This window comes from Salmo salar, chromosome 22 (genome assembly GCF_965601325.2).
Source record: "Salmo salar chromosome 22, fSalSal1, whole genome shotgun sequence".
NCBI lineage: Eukaryota > Metazoa > Chordata > Actinopteri > Salmoniformes > Salmonidae > Salmo > Salmo salar.
The window spans coordinates 20,037,297-20,058,161 of NC_138312.1; the positions used below are offsets into that span (position 1 = coordinate 20,037,297).

Here is a 20,865-nt window from a genome sequence, read left to right on the forward strand (position 1 = left end):
TTACTGTAGTGTTGGCTAGCTAGCTATCCACTTACTGGCTGTCAATAAGGTACTGTGCTTCTTCCATAGCATGGCACCCTAGGTGCAGCGACACACGTTTAAACCATCACAGAGTTATAAACAAAAACATGAGACAATAAGATATGTCATAAGGTTGCTGCTAGGTAATCATGACTGTACTTTCTACATATTATTGTTTATAAAATAACTATGTGCTTCTCTGCTATTTGCATGTCTGCTATAAACATGTATGGCAGCTGTTTCTAATTAATAAAACATTTATTAGATAATGAAGTTTCATATTCCTCAAATGTCTCCCCACTGACATATTTAGCTGGACTCCTGTCCTGTGTTCTCTCCAGGATGGTGGTGGATGGGGGCAGCGGAGACGGGGGCGAATGGGAAGGACGATGGAACCACATCAGTACGTTTCTGGAAAGACCAGGACCTTTCACTCACCCTGACTTTGAGCCGAGCACAGAGGTAATCATCACAGTGCATACACAAAGTTTGTAAATAAAACAAGGAACAGCACTGAATGGGTTGCAAATCATTTCATACTAAAAGCCATGGTTCATGTCATACCAGAGCTCAGTTGCACATCTGAATACTTTTGATTGTGCTGTGATGTCCTCCTTTATTACTGATTAACCTAACCCTAACGGAACTGTTGCTTATTTCCTTACAGTCGCTCCAGTTTTTGTTGGACACCTGCAAAATACTTGTTATTGGAGCAGGTGGCCTTGGATGTGAACTTCTCAAAGATCTGGTATGATTCCATCTCTTGAATGCAAATACAACATATTTTCCCTTTGCAATGAGTGGCAATGTGAGAGACCTGCACACACTGTTCTGCTAGTAACCGTCAGTTTGCGTATCATATCTTTCATGGAAATGTAGAATAGCCTATTTCTTGAGGAGAAAGATACCCAGTGTAGTCTTACTTAAGTAGTTTAATTAGGACACTTACAACAACATTGGTTCTGATAGATATTCACTACGTCTTTTTCCCATCTTTTGGGGATGCTGTGGACCAGGCCTTGTCAGGTTTTCGTCACATACACGTTGTTGACATGGATACCATTGACGTTTCCAACCTCAACAGACAGTTCCTCTTTAGGTCAGATCATTTTCCTTTTACTTTTTTCTACTCATCCCATGTCATTATTGGTGTTGTTGATTTTGTACATACAGTGCATTCGGAAAGTATTCAGACCACTTTACTTTTTCCACATTTTGTTACGTTACAGCCTTATTCTAAAATTGATTTAACAAAAATCCCTCATCAATCTACACACAATACCCCATAATGACAAAGCGAAAACAGGTTTTTAGAAATGTTTTAAAAATGGGAAAAACCTTATTTACGTTAGTATTCAGATCCTTTGCAATGAGACTCGAAATTGAGCTCAGGGGCATCCTGTTTCCATTGATCATCCTTAACATGTTTCTACAACTTGATTGGAGTCCATATGTGGTAAATCCAATTGATTGGACATGATTTGGTAAGGCAAACACCTGTCTATATAAGCAAAAACCAAGCCATAAGGTCAAAGGAATTGTCCGTAGTGCTCAGAGGCAGGATTGTGTCAAGGCACAGATCTGGGGAAGGGTACCAAAACATTTCTGCAGCATTGAAGGTCCCAAGAACACAGTGTCCTCCATCATTCTTAAATGGAAGAAGTTTGGAACCACCAAGACTCTTCCTAAAGCTGGCTGCCCGGCTAAACTGAGCAATCGGGGGAGAAGGGCCTTGGTCAGGGAGTTGACAAAGAACCTGATGGTAACTCTGAAAGAGCTCCAGAGTTCCTCTGTGGAACCTTTCAGGAGGGCAACCATCTCTGCAGCACTCAGTCAGTCCAGATGGAAGCCACTCCTCAGTAAAAGGCACATGACAGCCCGCTTGGAGTTTTCCAAAAGGCACCTAAAGGACTCTCAGACCATGAGAAACAACATTGGTACGCAAACTGGTCTGATGAAACCAAGATTGAACTCTTTGGCCTCAATGCCAAGCGTCATGTCTGGAGGAAACCTGGCACCAGCATGTTTGGAAGCATGGTGGTGGTAGCAGCATCATGCTGTGGGGTTGGTTTTCAGTGGCAGGGACTAGGAGACTAGTCAGGATCGAGGGAAAGATGAATGGAGCAAAGTACAGAGTGATCCTTGATGAAGAGCGCTGCTCCAGAGTGTTCAGGACTTCAGACTGGGGTGACGGTTCACCTTCCAACAGGACAACGACCCTAAGCACACAGCCAAGACAATGCAGGAGTGGCTTCGGGACAAGTCTCTGAATGTCCTTGAGTTGCCCAGCCAGAACCCGGACTTGAACCCGATCAAACATGTCTGGAGAGACCTGAAAATAGCTGTGCAGCGACACTCCCCATCCAACCTGACAGAGCTTGAGAGGATCTGCAGAGAAGAATGGGAGAAACTCCCGAAATACAGGTATGACAAACTTGTAGCGTCATAACCAAGAACGCTCGACAGGCTGTAATCGCTGCCTAAGGTGCGTCAACAAAGTACTAAGTAAAGGGTCTGAATACTTATGTAAATTATATATTTCAGTTTTTATTTTTAGTACATTTGCAAACATTTCTAAAAACCTGTTTTTGCTTTGTCATTGTGGGGTATTGTGTGTAGATTGATGAGGGGAAAAAATTTTTTTTAATCAATTTTAGTGTAAGGCTGTAACGTAACAAAATGTGGAAAAAGCCAAGGGGTCTGAATGCTTTTTCTAATGGATGGTATGTGTATCTCTGAAGGCTGAAGGATGTGGGTCGGCCAAAGGCAGACATTGCAGCGGATTTTATCAATGGCCGCATTCCAGGATGCAATGTGGTCCCGTATCCTTTGGAGATGAAGTAAAATGGATGATTTTGGAGTTGATTTATAATAATAATAATAAATAATACATTATTGTTATAGCCCAGGTTAATAAAAAAAAGTTTCATTGTCACCTACACCAGATAGGTGTTGTTTTACAAGATCAGCCATAGTAGTACTGCTCCCCTGGAGCAAATTAGGTTTAAGTGCCTTGCTCAAGGGCACATTGACAGATTTTTCACCTTGTCGGCACGGGTATTCAAACCAGGGCCCTTTCAGTTACTGGCCCAACGCTGTAACCACTAGGCTACCTGCCGCCCTAATCTACTGATATCCTTATAAAATTGCACAGCCATTTCAAGAAAATACAAGACTTTGATGAGTCGTTTTACAGACGTAAGTACTGGGATTCTTCTATCCTCGTCCTCTTCCAGATTACTCATTATGGGAAATATCAAATTAGCTGTATGTTTTGTTTCATTTTAAATAATTACAGCTTTGTCTCCCTCACCCAGAATTCCACATAATAGTTTGTGGACTCGACTCCATAATCGCCAGGAGGTGGATGAATGGCATGTTGGTATGTTATTACAAAATGTATTCTAAGTTAAATATAGATCAAGTCAAAAGCAATCTAGTGCTCACTTGTTTGAGTACCCTTATGTCCTGCACAGATTTCTATGATCAATATATAAAAAGCCAGTCCATTAGATTTAAAAAATAAAATAAAAAGATTGTTAAACAGAGGTCAGTGTGGTCTGCCTTTTTCACAATTTACCCTGTGTGATTTTCCATTCCTCTCTAGCTGTCTCTGCTGGTTTATGAAGACGGGGTGCTGGACCCCAGCTCCATCATCCCGCTGATTGACGGGGGGACAGAGGGCTTCAAGGGAAACGCTCGAGTCATCTTCCCTGGCATGACTGCCTGCATCGACTGCACCCTGGAGCTCTACCCACCACAGGTGTGCTAGCTTTTGTTTTACGTCCAGATGTATCAGGATGGCTATTCTTTTTATTCCAGGATCTAATGTGTTTCTTCCTCTAAATATATTTATTTTCTCAGATTAACTTCCCCATGTGTACGATAGCCTCCATGCCCCGGTTACCAGAACATTGTGTTGAGTATGTCCGCATGCTGCTTTGGCCTAAAGAGAAACCCTTCGGAGGTATGTACCCAACCAGCTTGTTAGTTGACCAGGTATTACTGTGCCTTCGTTTTCTCACAGATTATGCTTTTGATTCAAATATTTTAATGCTCCATAAGGAGTGCCGGATTTATTTCATTAGTAGTACCAGCGTTAGGTACAGTGGCAAGAAAAAGTATGTGAACCCTTTGGAATTACCTGGATTTCTGCATAAATTGGTCATACAATTTGATCTGATCTTCATCTAAGTCACAACAATAGACAAACACAGTCTGCTTAAACTAATGACACACAAACAATTATACGTTTTCATGTCTTTATTGAACACACCGTGTAAACATTCACAGTGCAGGGTGGAAAAAGTATGTGAACCCTTGGATTTAATAACTGGTTGACGCTCCTTTGGCAGCAATTAACTCAACCAAATGTTTTCTGTAGTTGCAGATCAGACCTGCACAACGGTCAGGAGGAATTTTGGACCATTCCTCTTTACAAAACTGTTTCAGTTCAGCAATATTCTTGGGATGTCTGGTGTGAACCGCTCTCGAGGTCATGCCACAGCATCTCAATCGGGTTGTGGTCAGGACTCTGACTGGGCCACTCCAGAAGGTGTATTTTCTTCTTCAACAGAAGCCATTCTGTTGTTGATTTACTTCTGTGTTTTGGGTCGTTGTCCTGTTGCATCACCCAACTTCTGTTGAGCTTTAATTGGCGGACAGATATTTAAAAAAATATATATAAATATATTTAACCTTTATTTAACTAGGCAAGTCAGTTAAGAACAAATTCTTATTTTCAATGATGGCCTAGGAACAGTGGGTTAACTGCCTTGTTCAGGGGCAGAACGACAGATTTTTACCTTGACAGCTCGGGATTCGATCTTGCAACCTTTCGGTTACTAGTCCAACGCTCTAACCACTAGGCTACCTGCCGCCCCAGATAGCCTTACATTCTCCTGCAAAATTTCTTGATAAACATGGGAATTCATTTTTCCGTAGATGATACTGTAGCAAGCTGTCCAGGCCCTGAGGCAGCAAAGCAGCCCCAAACCATGATGCTCTCTCCACCATATTTTACAGTAGAGATGAGGTTTTGATATTGGTGTGCTGTGCCTTTCTTTTCTCCACACATAGTGTTGTATGTTCCTTCCTTCCAATCAACTCAACTTTAGTTTTATCTGTCCACACAATATTTTGCCAGTAGTGCTGTGGAACATTCAGGTGCTCTTTTGCATACTTCAGATGTGCAGCAATGTTTTTTTTGACAGCAGTGGCTTCTTCCGTGGTGTCCTCCCTTGAACACCATTCTTGTTTAGTGTATTACATATCGTAAACTCGTCAACAGAGATGTAAGCATGTTCCAAAGATTTCTGTAAGTCTTTAGCTGACACTCTAGGATTCTTCTTAACCTCATTGAGAGTTCTGCGCTGTGCTCTTGCAGTCATATTTGCAGGCCGGCCACTCCTAGGGAGAGTAGCAACAGTGCTGAACTTTCTCCATTTATAGACAATTTGTCCTACCATGGACTGATGAACATCAAGGCCTTTATATATACTTTTGTAACCCTTTCCAGCTTTATGCAAGTCAACAATTCTTAATCTTAGGTCTTCTGAGATCTCTTTTGTTCGAGGCATGGTTCACATCAGGCAATGCTTCATGTGAATAACAAACATTTTGTGAGTGTTTTTTATATTGCAGGGCAGCTCTAACCAACATCTCCAATGTCGTCTCATTGATTGGACTCCAGGTTATCGGAGTCCTGGCTCCAATTAGCTTTTGGAGAAGTCATTATTAGCCATGGGGTTCACATACATTTTCCAATCTACACTGTGAATGTATAAATGATGTATTCAATATAGACAAGAAAAATACAATAATTTGTGTGTTATTAGTTTAAGCACACTGTGTTTGTCTATTGTGACTTAGAGGAAGATCAGATCACATTTTGATGACCAATTTATGTAGAAATCCAGGTAATTCCAAAGGGTTCACATACTTTTTCTTGCAACTCTACTTGAAGATCCCTTAATATTTCTAACCTGATTGTGTGTTGTATTGTCAGATGGTGTGGGGCTGGACGCGGATGACCCGGAGCACATCCAGTGGGTGTACCAGAAGTCTCAGGAGCGGGCAGCAGAGTTCAGCATCACAGGAGTCACCTACAGACTCACCCAGGGTGAGAACACACATTCTACCATACTGAATTGTGCTGCCATTCTTGTACCTCCGTAAGGATCTGACTAGGGTTGAATACCGGGAAACAGGTTACTGAGATTTCCTGCTTAAACCCACTCCAAATCTTTCTCTTAATCAATTCCATTCAAATTGCATTCAAAATAGATCATCCTGTTCAAGATTGTTATATATCTCTCAATGTCCTAGCCTACCTCTTTCAGGTAATAAATTCAATAGTATTAGCCGTATATTTAGTTAATGAATGATGGGTTATGCATAAGCTCCTAACTTATAGGCCCTGTCTCTTGCGCAATACTCACCTGCGCTCCCCTGGCCTCTCTCCTTTAAAAAACACCCCTTAGCTCTTGGAGTCCCACTAAATGTTTAATCGGGGGGGGGGGGGGCATTTCTTATACTAATAGCCTTTTCAAGGACTTTAACATGTAATGGGAGTTTGAATCAAGAGAGAACGCACGATGGCGGTAGGCTATAACATTTTTTTGTACACCCATATCCATTCAATCTTTATGAAGAGAAGTGAAAGCCGTCTACATCTTATTTTAGTCCTGTATTATTCAAGCATGCCATTACAATGATTAAGTTAAGGAAAACAAAACGTTTCATTTCAGAAAGAACACGCTGCTTAGAAATATGCTCATCCATTTATTCAGCAATGAATAATGCATGTCTTGGCGATATAGGCTCTGCTCCTTCAGGGTAACTCACTGCCCGAGTAAAGCGGCCATATAAAATAAAGCCTACGAGCAGTGAGTGCGGTAAGCTATACCAATCCCCCTAGCAGGAACAGGGAACCTAAAAGGTGGAGGCTGGGGTGGGAGCAAGAATACTGCACGAACTCATATATGTTTCACAAGCTCAGAATCAATACATTGTAGCAGCAGAGGATCAGAGTGAAGCTGGGATCAATTGAGAACCAGTAGCGGCGCCGATGCAGAATTGGGCGCCAATAACTCAGAGCTATCCCTCAGTGCTGACAAAGGAACCAGAACCGTGATGAGTTCCAGTGTCTTGTCATTGGTTGCCAGCATCAATGTTGAACAGAGGTTCGCCAGGTGCTGCCCGTGCTCAGCATGCAGGCAGCACAACATGAGAGGACAAAGCAGTGTTCTGATGATGATGACAATGTTCCACATGACAACAATGTTCCACAGAACTTAAGAGATCATGCAAGATTAAAGGGAAGGAACATTTAGTGTAATCAGACTGAAGAACCCCTAAAGCCATCATACGGACCGCCTCTGGAAAAGCATAATGTAAACCCAACACCGTTGCCTTAACGTGAACTCAAACTTGTGCTACTGAGAGAGAGGAGAGATACTGATATGCATGTTCATTGCCTCTCTGTAGTCCATGAAGAGAAGGCAGACAGATGGATTCTTGAGCAGACTGCATGCTGAAAGGTCCTAACGCTCAATATGAACTGAATCCCTGCTATTGGAACATAAGGCGCATTTGCTCCCCTGAAATTGGAATAGAAAAGGCATATGTGGTTAAATAACAGAAGACATTGTACAGATCGAAGACCATACAGTAGACTGCTGCAGAGCGGCACAGCTCAGCCATGACATACAGTAGCATTGCATAGCATAACATACAGTATTACTAACGAACCCCCAAAACCGCAACTAACATTGGCGACGTACCCACCTTATCTAAATAGCCTAATGTCCTACTGAAATTGTTCAGCAGTAGTTGATGCATCTGCAGCATGCACAGTGAGACTGACCTGATAATCAAAACCTAGACCTACATATAGTCTACTTGAGCTAAAGGCTAATGTCTAACGGTATATTCTGGTAAGCCAAAAGAGAAGAATAAATGACCTGATAACAAGAGAAATAGATCACTAGATAATAAGACTGTATATACAGTGTATTCGGAAAGTATTCAAACCCCTTGACTTTTTCCACATTTTGTTATGCTACAGCCTTCTTCTAAAATGGATGAAATAATTTCCCCCCTCAATCTACACACAATACCCCATAATGACAAAGTAAAAACAGGTTTAGACATTTTTGCAAATGTATGAAAAATAAAAAACATATACCTTATTTGCATACGTATTCAGACCCTTTAGTCAGTACTTTGTTGAAGCACCGTTGGCAGCGTTTACAGCCTCGAGTCTTCTTGGGTATGACGCTAAAAGCTTGGCACACCTGTATTTGGGGAGTTTCTCCCATTCTTCTCTGCAGATCCTCTTAAGGGCTGTCAGGTTGGATGGGGAGCGTTGCTGCACAGCTATTTTCAGGTCTCTCCACAGATGTTAGATCGGGTTCATGTACGGGCTCTAGCTGGGCCACTCAAGAACATTCAGAGACTTGTCCCGAAGCCACCCATGCATGGTCTTGGCTGTGTGCTTAGGGTCGTTGTCCTGTTGGAAGGTGAACCGTCGCCCCAGTCTGAGGTCCTGAGCGCTCTGGAACAGGTTTTCATCAAGTATCTCTCTGTACTTTGCTCTGTTCCCTCAATCCTGACTAGTCTCCCAGTCCCTGCTGCTGAAAAACATCCCCACAGCATAATGCTGACACCACCATGCTTCACCGTAGGGATGGTGCCAGGTTTCATCCAGACGTGAAGTTTGGCATTCAGACCAAAGAGTTCCATCTTGGTTTCATCAGACCAGAGAATCTTGTTTCTCATGGTCTGAGAGTCCTTTAGGAGCCTTTTGGCAGACGCCAAGTGGGCTGTCATGTGTCTTTTACTGAGGAGTGGCTTCTGTCTGGCCACTCTACCAAAAGGCCTGATTGGTGTGCTGAGTGCTGCATAGATGGTTGTCCTTCTGGAAGGTTCTCCCATCTCCACAGAGGAACTCTGGAGGTTCTTGGTGACCTCCCTGACCAAGGCCCTTCTCCCCCAATTGCTCAGTTTGGCCGGGCAGCAGCTCTAGGAAGAATCTTGGTGGTTGAAGAACTTTTTCCATTTAAGAATGATGGAGGCCACTGTGTTCTTGGGGACCTTCAATTCTGCAGAAATGTTGTTGTACCCTTCCCCAGATTTGTGCCTCAACACAATCCTGTCTCAGAGTTCTACGGGCAATTCCTTCAACCTCGTGGCATGGTTTTTGCTCGGTCATGCACTGTCAACTGTGAGACCTTATATAGACAGGGGTGTGCCTTTCCAAATCATGTCCAATCAATTGAATTTACCACAGGTGGACTCCTCATCTCAAGGATGATCAATGGAAAAAGAATGTTGAGTCTCATAGCAAAGGGTATTTGGTATTTTATTAGGATCCCCATTAGCTGTTGCAATAGCAGCAGCTACTCTTCCTGGGGTCCACACAAAACATGAAACATAATACAGAATGACATAATACAGAACATAATTTGACAAGAACAGCTCAAGGACAGAACTACAGTTTGAGTTTGAGTTTATTTTATTTTTACAGGGACAGTGCACATTAATCAACGTTTCAGTAAAAGTGCCGGTTTTAGCCAGCCGGCTAATTTTCAACCGCAGTCCCTGGGCAGGTTATTAAAAACAATTACAATATAGACAATCATAGAACAGTGAGCACACGCAGAATAACATAGGACAAGCAAGACATAGCATACAGACAGAGCAACATAGAACAAAAAGCAACAAGACAAAATCCATAAAAACAACAGTGTTTCCACACCTCACAAGCTACAGACAACAGACAACATGGAAAGCGGCAATACATAGCTAGGGATTATGTTCACAAATCTGATTGACCTTTAGCCATGTCTTCATGCATTTTGTGAAAGTGTGATATTTGGTGCAGTTATGTGTGTCTGATGGCAGTGTATTCCAGACATGGGACGCTCTCACAGAGAAAGCGGATTTACTAAAGGTGCTTTTCCTTAAGGGAACTATACAGTCACCTCTCATGGCAGACCTTGTGGATCTGCTGCCATATGTTTGGGTTTTCTGTTTAACAAAAATACTGAGTGGAGGGGGAGCCAGGCCATTTAGGATCTTGAATACAAGACATGCGTCGGTGTATTGCACCAGATTTTCCCAACTCAGGAGCTCATGCTTTCTGAGGATGTAACAGTGATGATGGCTATTGGGCTTCCTATCGAGCACTTTGAGAGCCTGTTTGTAGACAGACTGAATAGGTTTTAATGTTGTATAGCAAGCTTGGGTCCAACTAGTCAAGCAGTATGTTAAGTGGGGGAGTATCATCGATTTGAAGTACAGTCTTGCTACCTCTGTGGTCAAACAATTTCGTATAAATCGTAAATTAGCTAGGTTGAATTTGGTTATTTGAATTACCTTTTTCACATGCTTTTTAAAAGAGAGGTTGGAATCAAGTATGATTCCAAGGTACTTAAAATCAGATACCACCTGGAGCTTCTCCCCTGACACATAGACATCTGGCTCAGTAGCATCTGTTGCCCTCTTTGTGAAGAACATGCAAACAGTATTTTTCACATTGAGATGCAAACACGAGTCACTGAGCCACTTTGTAACCTGGACCATTACAGTAGTGAGTTCTTGTGCAGCTTGTTGTTTGCTCTTTGCATGCACATATATCACTGTATCATCTGCATACATTTGAACTTCAGACCCAGTGCAGACGGAAGGCAGATCATTAATGTACAGGCTGAACAAGAGGGGCCCCAGTATTGACCCTTGGGGCACGCCCACATCATAGCTAAGAGTGGGCGACAGCTCATTGCTCACTCTGACACACTGAGTTCTGCCTTCAAGGTATGATTTCATCCATCTCAAGGCATCAGGGGAAAAGTTGAACTTGGACAATTTTGTGATGAGAATCTCATGATTAACAGTATCGAAAGCCTTCCTTAGGTCCAGAAACACAGCCCCAACAACGCCCCCTTTGTCCATCTTGGACTTCACATTTTCCAGAAGAAAGCAGTTGGCCGTTTCTGTGGAGTGTTTCGCTCTGAAGCCAAACTGCATGGAGTGTAATGTGAAGGGGCTGTTGTTGAGGTGGGAAATCAGTTGTTCTGCTACACACTTTTCAACAACCTTCGACACTACAGGTAGTATACTAATGGGCCTGTAGTTACTCATGTCAGCAGGGTCGCCCGATTTAAAAATGGCCGTTATTATGGCTGACTTCCATACCCTTGGAAACACCCCCAGACCAATAGATGTGTTGGTGACCTTAGTGATGGGGCCAGTTGAAGTCAGAAGTTTACATACACCTTAGCCAAATACATTTCAACTCAGTTTTTCACTATTTCAAATTCCCTGTCTTAGGTCAGTTAGGATCACCACTTTATTTTATGAATGTGAAATGTCAGAATAATAATAGAGAGAAGGATTTATTTCAGCTTTTATTTCTTTCATCACATTCCCAGTGGGTCAGAAGTTTACATGCACTCAATTAGTATTTGGTAGCATTGCCTTAAACAATTTAAACTTGCAACCTTTCGGTTACTAGTCCAACGCTCTAACCACTAGGCTACCTGCCATCCTTGTTCAACAGCCACACCATTCATTACCAGATTCTGCTGAGGTCTAGCACTTAAGGAATGATTTGTACCAAATACAATGCTCTTAGTTTTAGAGATGTTTAGGACCAGTTTATTACTGGCCTCTCATTCCAAAACAGACTGCAACTCTTTGTTAAGGGTTTCAGTGACTTCATTAGCTGTGGTTGCTGATGCGTATATGGTTGAATCATCAGCATACATGGTCACACATGCTTTGTTTAATGCCAGTGGCAGGTCATTGGTAAAAATAGAAAAGAGTAGAGAGCCTAGAGAGCTGTTGCAGTGGTTCCCAAACTTTGTATAGTCCCGTACCCCTTCAAACATTCAACCTCCAGCTGCGTACCCCCTCTAGCACCAGGGTCAGCGCACTCTCAAATGTTGTTTTTTGCCATCATTGTAAGCCTGCCACACACACACACACACTATATGATACATTTGTTAAACATAAGAATGAGTGTGAGTTTTTGTCAGAACAGTGACAAAGAGCTCTTATAGCACCAGGGCGCAAATAATAATATAATAATAATCAATTATTTTGCTCTTTATTTAACCATCTTACATATAAAACCTTATTTGTCCCTGTAATCCTAGATTCAGATCATTCAGGCAAGAAAAAACATCACCCAGATAGGCCAGTCGTGTGAGAAACTCGTAATCATGCAAGTGGTCAGACAAGTGAAACTTATGGTCAGTAAAGAAAACTTTAAGCTTGTCTCTCAATTTAAAAAAAACGTGTAAATATTTTGCCCCTTGATAACCAGCACACTTCTTGTTGTAAAAGCGTTACATGATTGCTGCCCATATCCTTGCATAGTGCAGAAAATACATGAGTGTTCAGGGGCCTTGCTTTAATTAACCTCTTGAGGATACCCTAGGATAGGGGGCGCCACAGCGCATTTTGAAAAAAAATCGTTCCCATTTTCAACGGCCTACTAATCAAACTCAGAAGATAGGGCATGCATATACTTATTATATATGGATAGAAAACACTCTAAAGTTTCTAAAACTGTTTGAATGGTGTCTGTGAGTATAACAGAACTCATATGGCAGTCAAAACCCCGAGACCGATTGAAACAGGAAGTGTAATTCTGAATTGTGGACTCGACTTCATCACTTTGCCTATTAATCACACCGTGAGCAATGGTTCACTGAGCACTTCCTATTGCTTCCACTAGATGTCGCCAGTCCTTTCACAGTGGTTTGAGCCTTATAGAGTCAAAACTCAGTGAATGACACGAGTTTGAAATTGGTCACAGGGGATGGGCCATCACCATTATGACGCCGGCGGCCATGTCTGCCCCCACCTTTGGATACGGTTTTAAAGGCCATGACATCATCCCCCTCGAATCTTATTGGCTCTCTTGGTGTTAGAGGCCCTGAAGATTTATTTTATACAACGTTTGACATGTTTGAACGAACCTACATGCGCGAGCATTGCATTTATTCTGAACTTCAGAGCTGCGCTTCGAGAGAGCCATAGGACACGCTACCAACATCAGGTTAATGGAACGTGAAGTATGGACTTTTTGACCGAAAATACATCTGTTGTGGACCTGGGATGCTTTCTGATGAAGACAACTAAAGGTAGGCGATTATTGACAATATTATACAAGATGAGATGGTACATTCTATTGCTTCCAAGATGGCGCCGAGCTCTGTATATTAGCTCATTTTCTGAGTATCGCATCTCCTTTTATCGCAAAGTGTGATTACCCAGTAAAGTTAATTTAAAATCTGGTATGACGGGTGTTCTCAAGAGATATTCATCTATAAATGTTAGATTGACAATATACATTTAAAAAATCGTTATAGTATAGTAATTTAGGGAAATGTAGCATTGTTTACCGGGACGCTTTTGAGGGGAAATTATGTAGTCAACGTCAGACAGAGATGTAAAATGCTGTTTTTATATATAAATATGACCTTTATTGAACAAAAGAATGCATGCATTGTATAACATGATGTCCTAGGGGTGCCATCTGATGAAGTTTGTAAAAGGTTAGTGCTGCATTTAGCTGTTTTTTGATTATATGTGATGCAAGTGGTTGGTCGGAAAATGGCTATGAAGCTGCTTTTTACGATGGACTCATCTAATATAATCTAATGATTTGCTTTTCCTGTAAAACCTTTTTGAAATCGGACGACGTGGGTCGATTCAGGAGAGGTGTATCTATAAAAAAAAAAAATATATATTATTTATTTATTTTTTTAATTATGATTTTTTTTTAATGCTAATTGGCGATATGATTTTTCGCTGGATTTTGATCCCGCTAACGGGATCAGATGCTGAAGAGGTTTTAACAAAGTTAACCATTTTCACTGTAGTGTCCAAAACATCTTTCAAGCTGTCAGGCATTCCCTTGGCAGCAAGAGCCTCTCGTGGATGCTGCAGTGTACCCAAGTGGCATCAGGAGCAACTGCTTGCACGTGTCACACTATGTCTCCCTGTCATGGCTTTTGCGCCATCAGTACAGATGCCAACACCACCAAAGTCCATTTGATATCGCAAAGCTGACCAGTACTTTAAAAATATCCTCTCCTGTTGTCCTGGTTTCCAGTGGTTTGCAGAAGAGGATGTCCTCCTTAATTGACCCCCCATAAACGTAACAGACATATACCAGGAGTTGCGCCAGGCCCGACACGTCTGTTGACTCATCCAGCTGTAACGCATAGAATTCACTGGCTTGTAATTGTTTCAAAACATCTCCTGCCATGTCCCTGATGCGTCGTGAAACGGTGTTATTTGATTAAGTCATTGTCTGTCTATTTTTTTTATCTTTTTCCCCCAGCATTGTCCCACTCATATCCGCGGCAGCAGGAAGAATTAAGTCCTCCACAATAGTATGGGGCTTGCCTGTCCTAGCCAATCGGTAGCTCACCATATAAGACGCTTCTAGCCCCTTCTTATTAATGGTATCTGTGGCTTTTATACATGTCTAACTACTCGAAAGGCCTTTTAATTCTCGCTCAAAAACTCCCATGGCTTATTTTTCATATTGTCATGTTTTGTTTCTAAATGTCTGTACAAGAGTGAAGGTTTCATTGAGTTGTTAGATAGTACTTTTGCACATATAACACACTGTGGCTGAGGAAAGGCACTACTCCCAATATAAGTGAACCCCAAATCAATGTAGTTCTCATCATATTTACACCTCTTCGATGGTCCAACGTCCCTGTCTGTTGTTCGGTGCTTTCCCGGGTAAGGGGGAAGTAGCTCTTCGGCTGCATCAGATTCACAACTGTCAGTGTCCATGCTAGCTTGGCGAACAGCAAATGTAGAATTACTGATGCTAGCATTGGATGTGCTCTTGGAAGCAGAACAACTTGTGTCGTCGACAGATGCATGTGTAGTACTGCTAGTAGTAGCAGTACTACCAGTAGAGCTGGTATGTGTCTCTATGGACGCAGGCCTTACCAAATGGACTGTTTGAAAATGTGAAGAACATTTTTTTTTTTTATATATATATATGTATATATATTTTTTTATGTGAATCACATTTTTATTTGGTGTACCCCCGACGGCATTGCGCGTACCCCAGTTTGGGAATAACTGCTGTATTGGATAACGGCACAATCATTTGGGATTTTTGGGGCTTGGGCTCATAAAATGTCTTTAATGTATGGCTTATCAGGCTCAGGCAACATCAGGCTTGAATTTTCAAACTTCTAATCAAATACAGAGATGTTTATATGCCTTATATGCTTTAGAATGACACTTCCGCAGTCTGGGTAGCCATTTGACTAGATGTTCAGGAGTCTTATGGCTTGGGGGTAGAAGCTGTTTAGAAGCCTCTTGGACCTAGACTTGGCGCTCCGGTACCGCTGGCCGAGTGGCAGCAGAGAGAACAGTCTATGAATAGGGTGGCTGGAGTCTTTAACAATTTTTAGGGCCTTCCTCTGACACCGCCTGGTATAGAGGTCCTGGATGGCAGGAAGCTTGGCCCCAGTGATGTACTGGGCCGTTGGCACAACCCTCTGTAGTGCCTTGCTTGGAACATTTGTAAAATACCGGGAAAATATTCAACCCTGAATCTGACCCACAGCCAGAAAATTAAACAAGCTTTTAAACTGTTAATAATATTTGGGCATGAGTACACTCAGCGTATCTACAATACCCCATTTACAATAGATTATTTACATTTTTTTACTTCCTTTGCAATTTTAGCCAGAATGTACACTACCGGTTGAAAGTTTTGTAACACCTACTCATTTAAGGGTTTATCTTTATTTTTACTGTTTTCTACATTGTGGAATAATAGTGAAGACATCAAAACTATGAAATAATACATATGGAATCATGTAGTAACCAAAACAGTGTTAAACAAATAAAAATCTATTTTATATTTGAGATTTTTCAAATAGCCACCATTTGCCTTGACAGCTTTGCACACTCTTAGCATTCTTTAAACCAGCTTCATGAGGTAGTCACCTGGAATGCATTTCAATTAATAGGTGTGCCTTCTTAAATGTTCATTTGTTGAATTTCTTTCCTTCTTAATACGTTAGAGCCAATCAGTTGTGTTGTGACAAGGTAGGGGGGTATACAGAAGATAGCCCTATTTGGTAAAAGACCAAGTCCATATTTTGGCAAGAACACCTCAAATAAGCAAAGAGAAATGACAGTCCATCATTACTTTAAGACATGAAGGTCAGTCAATACGGACAATTTACTGGAGTGCAGTCGCAAAAACCATCAAGCGCTATGATGAAACTGGCTCTCATGAGGATCGCCACAGGAATGAGAGACCCAGAGTTACCTCTGCTGCAAGACCCAGAGTTACCTCTGCTGCAGAGGATAAGTTCGCTAGAGTTACCAGTCTCAGAAATTGCAGCCCAAATAAATGCTTCACAGACACATCTCAACATCAACTGTTCAGAGGAGACTGCGTGAGTCAGGCCTTCATGGTCAAATTGTTGCAAAGACAACACTTCTAAAGGACACCAATAATAAGAGACTTGCTTGGGCCAAGAAACACAAGCAATGGACATTAGACCGGTGGAAATCTGTCCTTTGGTCTGATGAGTCCAAATTTGAGATTTTTGGTTCCAACCGCCGTGTCTTTGAGAGATGTGGTGTGGGTAAACGGATGATCTCCGCATGTGTATTTCCCACCGTAAAACGTGGGGGTGCTTTGCTGGTGACACTGTCTGTGATTTATTTAGAATTCAAGGCACACTTAACCAGCATAGCTACCACAGCATTCTGCAGCGATACGCCATCCCATCTGGTTTGCTTTTTGGGACTATCATTTGTTTTTCAACAGGACAATGACCCAATACACCTCTAGGCTGTGTGAGGGCTATTTGACGAAGAAGGAGAGTGATTGAGTGCTGCATCAGATTACCTGGCCTCTACAATCCCCCGACCTCAACCAAATTGAGATGGTTTGGGATAAGTCGGACAACAGGGTGGAGGAAAAGCAGCCAACAAGTGCTCAGCATATTTTTTTACTCCTTCAAGACTGTTGGAAAAGCATTCCATGTGAAGCTGGTTGAGAGATTGCCAAGAGTGTGCAAAGCTGTCATCAAGGCAAAGGGTGGCTACTTTGAAGAATCACAAATCTAAAATATATTTTGATTTGTTTAACACTTTTTTGGTTAGTATATGATTCCATATGTGTTATTACATAGTTTTGATGTTTTCACTGTTATTCTGCAATGTAGAAAATAGTAGGAACGTTAATAAAACCCTTGAATGAGTAGGTGTTATAAAATGTTGACCGGTAGTATTGTCACAGTTAATGTTTTATTTTTGTTCATGTGCTACAGGTGTTGTAAAGAGGATCATCCCGGCTGTGGCGTCCACAAATGCAGTCATTGCTGGTAAATGAGTACACACTAAAGGAAATGTGAACATTTTATTTGGCTAGTTTTATTTGTGCATAAAGGTTTTACGAGCTGTATTAAACATTAGGCAGCATTGTGATTGGACTTTCTGTATTTGCTGTTAGTAAATAGAAATGTCTTTAGCTAATTACTTTTTGACCCCATTTTAGCTGCTTGTGCCACGGAGGTCTTCAAAATAGCATCAAGGTGAGTTTTCAATTGCTGATTTACTACTAAACCAGTCCATAAGTACATGGAAGTGCATATGCATTTCACAACAGCTTCATGACTTTCCGCTTTGTCTGCAGTGCCTACATTCCTCTGAACAACTACATGGTGTTCAATGACGTTGATGGTCTGTACACCTATACGTTTGAGGCAGAGCGAAAGGTGGGTTTTCTGTGTACTGGGATTTCTGTGTACAGCTCTCAGGTTAACAATGGTATGATGATAATAATAAATTTTTGTCTAATACCTCTATATTTGTTTGAAACGTCAGGAGAACTGTTCATCCTGCAGCCAAGTCCCCCAGGACCTGCACTTCTCTCCCTCAGCCAAGCTCCAGGAGGTGCTAGATTACCTGACTGAAAATGCTTCTCTGTAAGTTATCCTGCCACGTAGGTTTTATGTTTCCTGAATTCTGTGACCCCAATGTGATATTATAGTTTGGACTGCGTCTTGGTCATAATGACACGCACAACTGTACATTTTTCAGACAAATGAAATCTCCAGCCATCACTGCGACATTGGAAGGAAAAAATAAAACATTGTATTTACAGGTGAATTTTCACATTTTGATATGCGATATGTAATGTATTTTGTTCTGATCACGGTGAAAAGAATAGTCTTGAGCAGGCATACAAGTGGTTGGCTGGCTATTGACTCATATTTTGCTTTGACAGACTGTCGCGTCAATTGAACAGAGGACACGCCCCAATCTGAGCAAGTCACTGAAAGGTGAGGTCCCTAATTGTAATATATGCCATGTAGGTTTGATACAGGTATAATAGTGTTTCGTATTGATGACATTATGCTTACCCAGCCTTCATTACTGTCTATAGTGTGTGCTTCTAGTCCTCTTTGTGGTTGGACTCATTCTTGTACTTAACGTTTTTTTCCAGAGCTGGGTCTGTTAGATGGGCAGGAGCTGGCCGTAGCAGATGTCACCACTCCCCAGACTGTGCTCTTCAAACTCAGCTTTACCTCTTAGGACCAGCATGTTCTCCCCAACATCAAACACCAGACGTCGTTGTTATTACTTTTCTAACAGAGTACCGGGTATTTGAAACGGCAAATAAACTAGAAGTTTTACAGTGTATTTAAGTGAATATGTAAATGTATTTCATATCCAGTTCTCTGACATACTTGTAGACTCATGTCTATGAATGCATTTGGTTGTGGAAAGCCAAACTACTCCACTGTCATATTTGATCATATCTGCAACTGTTAGTGATGTATTTGCGTTATATGCACTGCAACCTCTCAAGTTCTGTTACACTGTAGAAAAGAACAGTACCATATTTAAATTGATTTCTCTTACAGTTTCTTGTGAGTTTAATTCATTTTCATTTCGTTGCAGTATCTCCTTCATGGGGTTTTGCAGACTCAGACACAACCGGAATAAACGTTTTCCTGTACAATACATGTCTTCTGTGTTACTTATGACTGAGGCTTCAGGCTGAGTGGGCAAATTGTTTTCCTTGTTGTATATCCATTAGGTTCTTGTGCAAATATTGTAGTGTTAATGAATGTGCTGACTCTGCAATTTACACAGAACATTTGTTATTAACATCCAAATGATGTCTCTACCCAGTAATAATAATACTTCCAAGTTGTTTAATGGTGCATGCACAGTTTTAAGCTTTAATGTGAAGAAGGTACTACTCCAATAAATATACATGTATTTTCTGAATATTTGCCAGTAGGTCAGGACACAGACAGTATCATGACATCACATGTGGACAGTGTTGACATGTTCGTGGTTTTTCTGAAAAAAATTCTACTTGAAAACGATGTCGATGGTGATAATGTTTTGGCGGTGGGTTGCGGTCTATTTCTAATGCCCCGTGTACACGAGTTGCACCGCAGCCGCCGTTTCTCTTAAAAAATATATATATTTCACTGTGACCTGCTGCTGGCAGTGAGGCAGGCTGTGGCTGAGTGAGTGGTGGGGGGTGTGTGCCTCGACACAATCCTGTCTCCGCGCCCCATACGGACAATTCCTTCGTTTTTGCTCTGACCTACTGTCAACTGTGGGAACTTATATAGACAGATGTGTGCCTTTCCAAATCATGTCCAATCAATTGAATTTACCACATGTGGACTCCAATCAAGTTGTAGATACATCAAAAGGATGATCAATGGAAACAGGAGGCACCTGAGCTCAATTTCGAGGCTCATAGCAAATGGTCTGAATACTTATGTAAATAAGGTATTTCTGTTTTGCAAACCTGTTTTTACTTTGCCATTATGGGGTATTGTGTGTAGATTGATGAAAGAAAACAATTGAAAACATTTTAGAATAAGGCTGTAACGTAACAAAATTGGAAAAAGTCAAGGGGGCTGAATACTTTCCTAACGCACTGTATATTTACAAAAACATATATGGGGGATTGGAAATGATGCAGACAATTACATTGATGGAAGCTACAATCTATTTTTAATATTAAAGCTGATCTACCCCCCCGAAAAAAAAACCCACAAATAAATAAAAACGTACATGTGGTGGTAAACTTCAAGCAGCAGGCAAGCACAATCAATCGGAAATGGAACAGCTCGGGACGCTGAAAGTAGGCAATTTGAGTCGACATTAATTTCAACCGTCTTCGTTTTAATTAGACTACAAACAAGAGGGTTTAGTGCTGGAACCTATTTCTTCCTATTTAAGAAATAAGAGGTAGGCCTAACTGTTGGACAGACGAAGTTAAGCTATAGGCTGCTATATCAACCTGGCCTCAGAGAATTTGGAATTATTCTGTAACAAAATCCGAGAAACTCCATTTAGTGTGATATGCTACGTTTCATATGGTATGTATTCATTTGTTGATGTCCATCACCCATTTCTTATATAATGTGTTACGAATTACAATTCGTATTATCAGTATGTTACGAATTTGCAAAACGTAGTATACAATTCATAACCAAAAGTATGTGGACACCTGCTCGTCGAACATCTCATTCTAAAATCATAGGCATTAATATGAAGTTGGTCCCCCCTTTGCTGCTATAACAGCTTCCACTCTTCTGGGAAGGCTTTCCACTAGATGTTGGAACATTGCTGCAGGGACTTGCTTACATTCAGCCACAAGAGCATTAGTGAGGTCGAGCACTGATGTTGAACGGCTTTCCAATTCATCCCAAAGGTGTTCGATGGGGTTGAGGTCATGGTTCTGTGCAGGCCAGTCAAGTTTTTCCACACCGATCTCGGCAAACCGTTTCGGTATGGACC

At 41.5% G+C, this 20,865-nt stretch overlaps 1 protein-coding gene across 4 annotated transcripts in view; it reads left to right on the plus strand.

Moving 5' to 3' along the window:
- The window catches only part of LOC100196693 (ubiquitin-like modifier activating enzyme 3), a 41,496-nt gene extending 22,437 nt beyond the window's left edge, over nucleotides 1-19,059 (plus strand). For 3 of the 4 annotated variants that reach the window (XM_014166583.3, XM_014166582.3, XM_014166581.1), the window contains 16 exons: nucleotides 363-483; nucleotides 689-769; nucleotides 1,038-1,120; nucleotides 2,763-2,843; nucleotides 3,176-3,219; nucleotides 3,339-3,403; nucleotides 3,629-3,784; nucleotides 3,886-3,988; nucleotides 6,029-6,142; nucleotides 17,361-17,414; nucleotides 17,588-17,624; nucleotides 17,726-17,807; nucleotides 17,917-18,017; nucleotides 18,133-18,196; nucleotides 18,320-18,374; nucleotides 18,539-19,059. In XM_014166583.3, coding sequence (XP_014022058.1) covers nucleotides 363-483; nucleotides 689-769; nucleotides 1,038-1,120; nucleotides 2,763-2,843; nucleotides 3,176-3,219; nucleotides 3,339-3,403; nucleotides 3,629-3,784; nucleotides 3,886-3,988; nucleotides 6,029-6,142; nucleotides 17,361-17,414; nucleotides 17,588-17,624; nucleotides 17,726-17,807; nucleotides 17,917-18,017; nucleotides 18,133-18,196; nucleotides 18,320-18,374; nucleotides 18,539-18,627 — 1,330 coding nt within the window. In that variant the 3' untranslated portion in view covers nucleotides 18,628-19,059. 4 annotated transcript variants of the gene reach the window in all.
- Nucleotides 19,060-20,865: the final 1,806 nt, after the last annotated feature.